The 11,337-nt window shown below is 49.8% G+C and overlaps 1 protein-coding gene across 1 annotated transcript; it reads left to right on the forward strand.

Moving 5' to 3' along the window:
* Positions 1 to 349: 349 nt before the first annotated feature.
* On the forward strand, positions 350 to 11,180 carry TGME49_243920 (DNA replication licensing factor MCM5, putative). The gene is made up of 19 exons (XM_002366840.2): positions 350 to 1,600; positions 1,956 to 2,111; positions 2,338 to 2,384; positions 2,519 to 2,603; positions 2,897 to 3,091; positions 3,444 to 3,521; positions 3,837 to 3,984; positions 4,165 to 4,324; positions 4,759 to 4,866; positions 5,282 to 5,379; positions 5,905 to 5,975; positions 6,147 to 6,298; positions 6,517 to 6,615; positions 7,208 to 7,292; positions 7,798 to 7,946; positions 8,352 to 8,441; positions 9,146 to 9,290; positions 9,986 to 10,095; positions 10,473 to 11,180. The coding sequence occupies exons 1-19, from the start codon at positions 1,262 to 1,264 to the stop codon at positions 10,540 to 10,542; spliced, it is 2,385 nt and encodes a 794-aa protein (XP_002366881.1). The 5' UTR covers positions 350 to 1,261; the 3' UTR covers positions 10,543 to 11,180.
* The last annotated feature ends 157 nt before the right edge of the window (positions 11,181 to 11,337 follow it).

Here is an 11,337-nt window from a genome sequence, read left to right on the forward strand (position 1 = left end):
GCGGCCGAGCAGACGAGAGGAACAGTCGGTGAAAATGTTAGAAAGGGGGACGTTCGTGTGTGACAAGAAGCCTGCAAACAGTGACGCTTCCTTGACATTTTCGAAAACCCTGCACGAGCGCAGAAGAGCTTTTTACCGTGCAGCGGCGAGTCCCCCCCCCCAAGGCTAACGGAGCGACATGGGTTTTTTTCCACCGCTTTTTTCTGCACACTTCGCCCCTCCCGAGGGCCCCCATTTTTGAAACAAAAACTGCGGTCGTGGCTTCTGTTAGCGAAAACGAACTTCATTGAAGAAGTGATTTCTCTGGAACCGGTTCGCGAGTCCGCCGCTTGTTTTGTTACTGTGGTGGTGCACTCGGGCCCCGTGTATCCTGACGCTGTTGTCACCCTCCATGCCACGCATGTTTGAAGCAGTGCACACCACATAAACGCAGAGTCAAAACGAGGATCTGCTTCTGCTTTCGTGGCCCGACGGTCCTCCTTTCTTCTCTGCCTTCGTTGTTTCTTTCCCAATTCCTCGTCTTTCGTTCCTTTCGTTTTCCGACGCGACCGTCTTCCCCCCAGCTGAACGCAAGACCAGCGCCACTCCCAGCACGCTCTGCCCCCCTCCCCCCTCCTCTACGCAGACTCTGCAGCTGCCCCCCGCTTTTGTGTCGATTCTCCCGACGTCAAGCAGATTTTTTCTCATTCGGTGGATGTTTTCTTCCTTTTCTCCATATTGCTTTGTTTCGTTCTCAGCGGTTTCCCCCAAACTCTTCCTTCGCTTTGTGGGTGTGGACCCCCAGGTTTAACGGAGGTCTGCCAGCTGCGTTCCACTCTGGGAAGCTCGGGTGTCTGTACACGCGAAGAACTGGATTTCTGCTCCTGGGGAAAGAGTCGGATGCAAGTGAAGAAACCACTTGTTTCCTTCCGCAATTGTTGCATGCTTTGAGTCCCCACAGACCGCGTTTTTCTTTTCGTTGCGCTTCAACGCCTTCGCAACGCGGATAGTGTGACAGCGTGCCCCCTTCTGTGTCACACACTCGGTCCAGCAGACACCAGGGTCGATCTGCGGCCGATCCAGGTTCCGTTTTTTCCTCTTCGTCGTTTCCTCCGCATTTCCTCTCTGCGGTCTTTCGTCTCCAAGCTGCGGCCTCTTGGCCCTTTGCCTGCCTTCTCTGTACAAATTAAAGACCCGCTTTTCGTCCTTTTCTCCTCCTGCCCAGCCGTGTCCGTGTCGCGTCGCCGCCGTCTGTCGAGACCCTCCCTCCCTCCTTGTTACCATGGAAGAAACACCGGTCTACTTCAACACCTCGCGCCTTGAGGAGGGCGGGTTCTCTTCCTCCTCGCCTTCGGCGCTGATGCTGCCTTCTTCACTGCCCTCTGTGCAGCAGATGAAATTCAATTTCCGTCAGTATCTGAACCACGGCGGCGCGGAGCTGAAGCGGCGCCTCCTCGCCCACGCAGAAAAAAACGAAAGATGCCTCCTCCACGTGGACTTGAACGACTTGAAGGTGTACCAGCATCACGTCTCTGAGGCTGACCTCAAGTGTGTAGATACACCGTACTGCAAGAAGAAACATCACGCAGCTCCTCCAGATTTCGCTCGGCAACTCGTCACTGTAAGAAATGAATGGTCCAAACGTTTGAAGGGGTGGAAAACAGGCCGGTAGCGACAGCAGAGATGAGACAAAACGGCAACAGAAAAGTGGCAAAGTACGCACGAAGCAGAGGAGACACTGTCCCTGCTGCCTGGGTCGCCAGCCATCTAGACTTCCCAGAATACCCGACTTCCCCTCTGTGTCGACACAGTTGCTGCGTCTTTTCTTGTGTTCAAGTGTGTCTTCTCATTCTTCTCACCCTCATTTTCTACCTCTCCGCCGCGTGTCGCCATCGCTAGCAAGGAGATGCCTGCTTCTCGTTTCTCTCTCCGTTTTCCACATTGTGCCTTTTTTTTCTCGTCCTTTGCTTCTGCAGGGTCTGCGACAGCGACCCCTGGTGTATCTGCCCACCTGCGAACGCGTGTGTGAAGAAGTCATCGAAAAAAGTGCGATTTTGCCTCCACGGCAGCTCGCCGCTTCTCTCGCTCTCGGCGGAACCGCTGGCCGCCACGGCAGACGTGGCCCGGTTCAGGTGAGAAAACAGCAGGGAGTTTCTTTCCCATAAAATACTCTGGTCAAGTATTCTCCCGTTCCACTACGAGGCATGAGCTACCGACCAGACAACAATTGTAGCTAGACTCCCCGTCGTTACACCTCATAGAAGGGGGTTTCTGGGTTTCTATAAACTGTGCTTTTCTGGGAAGTCCCTCGGAAACCTTTGGACTAGGGCAGCTTTGTTTTGCCTCTCTTTGTCGCAGGTCCAAATCAACCTAATGGACACGAGTGCCACACACACGCCGATCAGGTGAGGAACGTTCGGTGTCTTCGAGAGGGGGGTAACGATTGTACATCCACCTGCAGGTTTGCCTGCCGGCCCGTGAGCTTCCCCGTTGTGTCGGTCTTACCGCGCTTCTGCGTTTCTTGCCCTCCCCTGCTCAGACATCTTCTCTCGAGACAGCAGGAGCAGTTCGTCGTCACCACGGGCATCATCATTTCCTCGCGGCCCCCGGCTTCCCGACTTCAGGTGCGCGTCGTGTACTCGCTGTCTCCTCGGCGGCTAACTTCGAGTTCCCTTGCAATGGGTCGCTCTGGTGCTCGCAGTGGTCGGGTGGTTCTCAGCTGCAGCCGAGACGTGTCAGACCTCGCATCCTCGGTTTCCGCCTTTTCCCTCGACTGATTTTTGGGTCTTCCCAGATGCTCATGAAAGAGAAAGTTTTCCTGTTCCTTTCCAAAATTCGTGTCTGTCATCTTTCCGCCCAGACACGGAGTGCGATGTTTTTCTGCATCCCTGCGGGTGTCGCATTTTGTGTTGTGCAGACGGTCACAATCCAGTGTCGCTACTGCAACCACAAAATGATCATTTCTCTGCCAGAGTGGCGCGAACAGCTGCAGCTTCCTCGTTTTTGTCTCTACTCTCAACAACGCGCTGCTGTCGCGTCCACTGCCGGTCCGGCCTCTGTGCTCGGAGGAGACGCAGGCGACCTTGCAGACCTGGGATGCAGAAACAAGCCTGTGAGCTAAACACAAGCTCTAACTCTCAGAAACGGAGGCGCCTTGTCAACTGAGAGAGGAACATATATATACATATATGTATATATATTTGTATGTATATGTGGGTTGTATTTCGAGTGTTTCTCTACTCAGGCGTTTGGTTCCGCGTGTATGAATATACGTGTATTTTATCCGATGAAGATGGCGCATCTGTTGAGTTTTTCTAGTGGCGGTGTGTAAGCGTGGTGGCGTCTTGTGGCGTGTGTACAAGAGGGCGCGAGTGACGCGGACGCAGCTACTGGCCCGATGAAACGAAGCGGCGGCTTTCGGCCAACCACGCAAAGAACTTCCTTTGATTTCTGCTTTCTCTCAGGATCCATACTTCATGGTCACCAACGAGTGCAGCTTCGTCGACGTCCAGTCTCTCAAACTCCAGGAACTCCCCGAGGATGTGAGTCTCCACTGTCTCTTCTCTCTCTTTGTCCGCTCTCTCTCTCTCTCGTGTTCTCTCTCGTTCTTCACAAAGTTCGGTAACTGTCTGAGGATCTGTTTTTCTGTCGCTTTATGTGCCTCGGCGCATAGCCGTGTATTCTTTTCGTCACTGCGTCTCTCAGGAGCTGCACCTCTCCATATATGGGTACACAGATGAGCTTGTGTACATGTCTCAGTGTCTGTGAACGTTGTGAGGAGCGGAAAAAGAACACATGTTTCGCTTTCTCTGTTCTCCTCGCCTGAACTTCCTCTCCACATGTTTGTTTTTTCTCAGGTGCCCACGGGGGACATGCCTCGCCACCTCCTACTCAACTGCACAAGACTGCTCACCGACCAAGCCTTCCCGGGAGACCGCCTGATCATCCATGGCGTTTTGACGACCAACGTTGCCACCCCTGCAGTTCGACACACTGGCAGCAAAGGTCAGAACAAAGCTGAAAGAAAACGCGCCTTCTGTCTCCGCATGTGAAACTTCGCCAGGATTATCTTCTCTCTCCATTCCTCTTCACACCCAATACAAATCCACCTTTATATATATATATATATATATTTGCATGTGTGTTTGGGGCGTGTGTGTGTGTGTGTGTGTGTTATTTTTTCAGAGACAGACCAGCCCCACAGCAGCTACTTGCACGTTTTGGGTCTGCAGAAAGTTTCGTTTATGTCACTCGCGCGCACACGACTATCCTTCACACAGACAGAGCAGCGTGACGTCTTTTACAAGCTCGCTCAGAGTCAGAACATTCTTGACAAAATCGCAAAGTACGCCGCACTCTTTGCCTCTGTGCCAGTCCCTTTGTGACTTTTTCTTCCTCTTCTCCGGGCTCTCTCAGTGGCTGCTGACTTTCGTTTTTTTCTGTTTTCTTTTCATTTCGGTTTCTCCTCCTCGGTTGTCTCTTCGTTTTCTCATAGGTTCTGTGTCGCGTTTGCATGTTTTCGACAACTGGTGTTTGCTCGCTTTTTCGTCTTTTGTTTTCTCTCTCCTCTTCCCTCTTTTTGTATTTCTCTTCACCTTTTTTATTACTTATTTTCACTAAAGTATTCAAACTTTTATATGAATTAAAATATCAAATTGAAAATTTAATCTCAAATATTCATTTTTTCTTAGAAATGGGGATGATTTTCTGCTGTATTTTTCCTCACTTTTCTGCTGTATTTTCCGTTTTCTTCTTGTTTTCTCTTTTTTCTCTCTGCAGGTCTCTCGCCCCGGCCCTGTACGGCATGGAGGAAGTGAAGAGAGCGTGTGCTTGTCTCCTCTTCGGTGGCACTCAGAAAGTCGTCGCTGATGGATCCCGACTTCGAGGGTGAGTGCAAGACGAGAGGAATTGCAAGTTTTTTCGAAGGGTGTTTTAGCCTGCACGCCACCTATGGTAAAGTGGAAGTAAATTGCTCTGAAGTCTCAGTACGTCGTTGGTTGAGGAAAATGGTTTTCTTCCAATCAGGTAGACGTTCAAGAAGGTAGTTGTTTGGGGCAGTTGCGGCCTGAGGAGTAAAGATGTGCGCCAATTTCTGCTGTTTCAGGAGAGAAATCCATGCACGCAGAAAGGTCACTCGAGTCTGTGGGGAACTGGGGACATAGGCCGAGGCAGACCTAGTACGACGACCGTCTTTTTCTATTTTTTTACGCGGCAGCTGTTGAGAGTGGGAGCTCGTTCTTTCTCGGAGGGAAACAAGTTTAGAGAAATTGATATGTGAAGTGCGGTTGTGGGCTTTCCTCAGAGACATCAACGTGTTGCTTCTGGGAGACCCTGGTGTGGCGAAAAGTCAAATTTTGAAGTTCGTTGACAAGATTGCTCCGATCTCAGTCTACACATCGGGTAAGCGTTCTCGAAAAAAAGGTTTCGTCTCATTTTTCTCTCCATACTCGCGTAGCCGTCTCGCCTTTGAATCTTCGCAGCGCGCCACTCGGGAACGCGTGTGTCTTTCTTCGTCGTGACGCGTTTGTCCAGTTCACGCGTCTACTGTGAGCGTCCTCGCTCGTCTTGTGTTCTCGTTTCGACAGAGGAACTACAGTGTCTCTGTTTATTCGCCTGGAGAGCTGTCTTCCATTCGAAGTCTCGCTTTCCGGCGGTCGAGACTCTGGAACTCCAAAGAGCGTTCACTGCGTGTTTATGAAGCGTGCTCGGTTCGCCTTCTGAGGCCGATCCTGTCGGACTCTCCATCTTCATTTTGAGGGGGTGATAGGGCCGGCATGTTAAGCAAAGAGCAACGCAGTCAGTGACCACGAGTGTTCTTCAGCATTTCCTGGGAGACAGATGAGGAGCACTGCAGCGTCTGTGCAGGGTTCGGACGCATCCCACGCACTGCTCTCTGCCGTATTCTCTTTTTTCTCTTTTCTGCAGGGAAAGGTAGCTCCGCCGCAGGTCTGACAGCCGCTGTTCTCCGCGATCGCACGGGTGTCTTCACCCTCGAGGTGAGCGAGAAAGAGGCAGAAAGGAGAAGAAGGAAGAGTATAACATAGGGAGGGAGAGGGCAAGAGAGGGAGAACAGGGTGTACCGAGAGCAGAGGAGCGAGCACCTGCGCAGAAGAAGAGAGAGAGAGCGGCCTCAGAACCCCGTGAGAATCCTATTGTGCTTTCTCCAGGGAGGCTGCATGTGCCTGGCCGACGGTGGAGTTGTTTGCGTCGATGAGTTTGACAAAATGGACGAACGCGACGTGGTGGCGATGCACGAGGCCATGGAGCAGCAGACCATTTCAATCAGCAAAGCTGGGATCAACACCGTCTTGAACTCGCGGTAGGAAGAGCAAGTCCACTGGTTCTGTGTTTCTTTTCGCCGCTCCGTCTCCGCATTTTTCACGCTCTCTCACGCGTTTCCCTCTCTCTGTCGCTTGTCGCTCTTCCTGTTCTTATCCAGCCGAGGAGAGACTGCGACGTGTGGCAGATGGCTTCTCTCTATTTCTCTTCTTCTCTCCACTTTTTCCGCCCTCTCTTACTTCTCCTTTTCCACCACAGGTGCGCCGTCTTGGCCGCTGCGAACCCCTCCTTCGGCAGCTTCGACGACACTCAGGATTCATCCGAGCAGCACGAGTTCAAGGCAACGATTCTTTCAAGGTGCGTCTGCGGAAAGATCAAAAGACACGAAATAAAAGAAAGTAAAGAATAAACTAGGGGGAATTCCACCTCTTGCTTGGCGTGTCTCCACCTCACGAGACTGCCGCCTGCCCAGAGGTCTACGTTACTCGGGATTGCACGCAGAGGTGCTTTTCTAAGGAGAAGAAAGCCCAAGCTCATACTTGTGTCCACACAGAGAAAACCTTTCCTCTGCCTGTGAGCGCGGTCCTTCGGTATCCTGCTCTCTCGGTACAAATGCACTTCTGCATTTATGTATGCAGACATATGTCTGTTTGTGTAGATGTGTGTCGCTTCCAATTGTAAATGCTATATATATATATATATATATATATATGTATATATTTCTTTAGTTTACCGCATGCAAATGTTTTTGGTTACACGCGAACATGTGTGTGTGTGTGTTGAGCAGAAGTGGACAAGAGAGAGACTTGAGGGATTGTGCGTTTCCTTGCTGCATGTTTCTTTGATTCGTGAACAGTCGGCAGGCAACGCGTTTTCGCAGTTGCACTCTTTTCGTGAAAAAGTAAAGAATTCGACCAACAAGCGTTGCTGCGTGGATCTGCGTCTGTAGGTTCGATCTTATTTTCCTTCTCCGAGACAAAGAAAACTACGAGACCGACTCGGCGCTCTGCACTCACATCCTCAATTTGCATGCAGTAGGCAGAAAAGTCAAGGAATTTTCGTATGGGTCTAGGACTTTCAGAGAATACGCAAACAGTGTTTTTCGTCGAAGAATGGGATTCTCACGTCGAACATGATTTTTTCAAAAACATTCTATCAATCGTAAAAACACTGAATCTACGCACATAACCATGTTCGGTCACATTTTAGATATCACTGCTTTATATACATATATATATATAGGAGTATATGCATATTTATGTAGGCGTGTGTTCACACACACGTTCTGTTGAAGAGTTGAAAAATGTCGACGTTTTTCAAGTTCTGAATGTGTAACGATCGTTTTCAACTCCCTCGCTCTCAGCACTGCATACCTGTGTATGTGTATTTTTCTTTGTGCGTTTTGTGTTGTTCTTTGCGTGGAAAGGTGAGTTCACTCGTGGATGAAAGGGGGAATCATCTGTCAGATTGTGGTAATTTTCTGACTGGAGACGCACGCTTCTCTCTCGCGTGTGTTCTGTGGGGCGCTGTCTTGCTCAGCAAAAGAACGTGCAGCGCGGCAACGACGACGAAGAAATCATTCCTTTTGAATTGCTGAAGAATTACATCCAATTCGCAAAGAGCCTCCCTCCGCCGCTTCTCGGAGCCGACGCGCGCGATGCGCTGAAGAACTTCTACGTCCAAACGAGGTGCGAAATATAAAAAGGAAGAGTTTCGAAGAGCAAGAAGAGGTAGAGAGGTAGAAGAAGAGGAAGAAGAAGGTGGGGAAGGAAAAACAGTGCAGAAATGTCTCATAGCGTCGAGGGAACGCTGGGAAGGAGTAAACCACCGAGTGTGTAAGTAGGAGAGGCAGTTACTCGGGTATGTATGTTAGATGCGAGCGATCCGTGTTTGGAGAGTTTGTGTTCACAGAAAGCTTTTTGGAGACCGGGAGAAAGCCCAAGTTCAGGGTTCAGTGCTCAGCTCGATTTGCAGGATGTTTAGGAGAAAAAAAGAGGTCTCACAGCACATCTACACGGATGGCGTAGCGCATCAGGGAAGACAAAGGTGTTCGGGGCGTAAAGTTGTTTCGTCTTTTTCGATTTTCTTCTCAGGCAGGATGTCCGTGACGACAAGCGATCCAAAACACGAAAAATTCCCATCACTCTGCGTCAACTCGAGTCTCTGGTCCGTATCTCCGAAAGGTGAGACAAAAATCGAAATGTCCCTCCCCAGGTCGTATATCTGCACAGACGTGCGTATAATAGGCATGTATTGAATAGACAGACATGTAGCAAATACATGGGTGTATAAAGCGAGAGAAAAGTGGAACAGGGTCAGTTTGCGACGTTCGAGCTGTAGACAGAGACTAAGGAGGTCGGGAAAACACCGATGTAGATTCTGACACAGATGCACATGCATGCGGATATATACGGATATATATATATATAAATATATGTAACTGTACATGTATATGCAAGTGGATGTGGAGAGAATGGTTTAGGTCGACATCTCTGTAAAGTGGAATAACTGAAGAATTTTGCCTGTTTCGATGTCAAGAGAAGACCCCAGCTGCCTGCTGGAGTGTACAGAAAGCCGACATGTGTTTTTTGCCTCTCGGACTCTCCCAGTCAGCAACATACACCTGAACGGAGTTATGTGAATTCGCGCCTGTCTCTGCGTCCGTTTCTTCAAGATATGGACGCGTAGACGCAGACTTAGAAGCAACGGAGGCTTCGCGTTTCCTCTTGAAAGCCTGTGTTGACTGGTCCGGTTTTGAAGATGTGTGAACAATTGAAGATGAATACGGCTGGAGAGATGGAGCCAGACTCCACTCCGTGTACAGTTGGAGAGTTCGTGGAATCCTGAGTTCACCGTTTTCAGGCTGTTTTTTCTCGGTTGTTCGCAGTTTCGCGAAAATGGAACTGAGTCCTGTGGCCTCCTCCAAGCACGTCCAGATGGCAATTGAACTTTTCTCAGTCTCGACAGCGGAGACGGCGCGGCACTCTCTTGTCTTCGAGGGGTTGTCTCCCGCAGAACAGAAACTTATCAAAGTGAGGAAACGAAAAGGCGCCGTAGGAGGTGAAGTCTAGTACTGGCGTTCATCTTTCATCTACGGCCACGGTAACTGTTGCGTTTACATGGCAGCCTCGCTCACAGAAAGCACCGAGATCTGGGAAGGGATTCAGCGAATTCTCACTAGAGCAAAAGCAGAGAAGAGAGTAGAAAAGAGCCTGGCGGGCCCGGGAGAAACGCATGCAGAGAGCGAGAAGGGTAAACAGTCGGAAGGGTCGGTGGTGTCCGCATATGTTTTTACAGAGGATCCTGTTTAGCACGTTTTAGTTATGTTGTTGTGGCAGTCCCTGTGGGCCGTCACAGTGGAACTTGAATCTGGTAGAAGAAGCAAGACTTTTAGGATTTAATCCTTGTATGATGGATGTACGCTCCAGAAAACGGGAGTTTTTCGGTCGAGCGCATTGGGAGGGAGTACGTGCGTTTTTTTCGTCAGAAGTTCTTTTCATGTTCCGTCGGTTCCCGCGTACCGTCTCTGCAGTGGTATTAGCAGGATCGAGCGCTGATGTTACTTCACACGTCGCCGTTCTCCGTGTGTCAGAGTCTGATTTTCAGGATCTCTTGTTCCAGGCATCAAGGGGCGTACAAAGCGTGCAACTACACAACTTTCCGCGAGACGTTTCGATCTCATATTGCTCTCTTTTTTTCTTTTCCGTGTTTTCGGTCGTTTTTTCAGCAAGCAGAAGAGGCGGTGTTGGGGAGACTCCAAAAGGGTCAACGTGCGCAGCGAAAGAATCTGCTTCGAGACCTGCAAATGCAAGGGTTTGACAAGAACGTCTTGAACCGGTGCGTTTTCAAACGGGAACAAATCGGATATATTGAAGAATTTGGAATCCCAAACATCCGTATTCATGTTTGCTTCATAGCCACAGCGACCCAGCAGATTAAGCTGCGTGATGCATGTAAACTTTACATGTAAACTTTACACTGGGTGTGTTGACTTGCTGCGCAGCACCCTCGCCCATTCGTTTATTTCCTTTGTCTCTAGGAGGCTCTCGACCGGAGTTTTTCTCTGATGTAGAGTGCTTCCCCAGCTACTACAAAGAATTTACAAGTCAAAATGATTTCTGAAGTTTCTGTAGTTAATACTAAACCAGCCGCTGCGGCGGAATGTAAAGGATGTGTGCGTGAGGAATCTGTTCGGTTGTATTGTATGCGTTCAGAGCCGTCGCGATCTTGGTCAGACGCGGGGACTTGCAGGAAAGAGGCGATCGTTCGCTGCGCAGACCGTGAGAGGGGTTCGTACAAGAAATTCAGCTGAGGAGAAAGCTGTTTTTCGTGCTCACTTTGGGAGTGTAGCCTGGGGAAGACGGCGTTTGCCAGTAGGTTTCGGTCTCTTTGTCACTTTTTCTTGTCTTCACGTCCTTGTCTCAAAGCTCACTCTAAAGGTGAAACGGTCTCGGAATGGTCAACCACGTGCAGCAGTTGTTTGTCCAGACGTGTAAAAAGATACTCAGGTGGGAGGAGCAAACTGCTTTCCGTGTTTTTACCGGATCTCTCTGCTCCAGAATTTTTTTAATGGACACGGAGTTGGGAAAAAGAAATCCGAGATGCATTTCGGAGAATCGACGTTTTCCACGGTCCAGCACGTGGGGGAGGGATTTGCATTTTTCGAATAGAAAACAAGCAAACACACACAACCACGGCGGAGCTTTGAACAGAGATACCATGAAAAAATTCACGGGTTGCTCCACTCACAAACACGCAGCACTCTTTTCATCCAGTCATTCTAACGCCATCCTAGGTCGCTTTTTTCTCGTTCTTTCGAATTGAACCACGGAACACGTGGAAACGCACTGACGGCGTATTTGCGATCGACTGATAACGAGTGCTGACAGCCGAGGCTCACTGGCGAACGGGCACAATCGACAGAAACCTCCACGGTAACTGGTGTGTTTAAATATCGATTAGACTTTCCTCTATTTGTTTCATGAAGGAAAAGGCGATTCCCGACAACTGGGAAGACAAACCGCAAATCTAGTCATCGTTCCCGGCGGTGTGGAGCAAATCGAGGCTTCGCCGGGAAGT

This window comes from Toxoplasma gondii, chromosome VI, assembly GCF_000006565.2.
Source record: "Toxoplasma gondii ME49 chromosome VI, whole genome shotgun sequence".
NCBI lineage: Eukaryota > Apicomplexa > Conoidasida > Eucoccidiorida > Sarcocystidae > Toxoplasma > Toxoplasma gondii.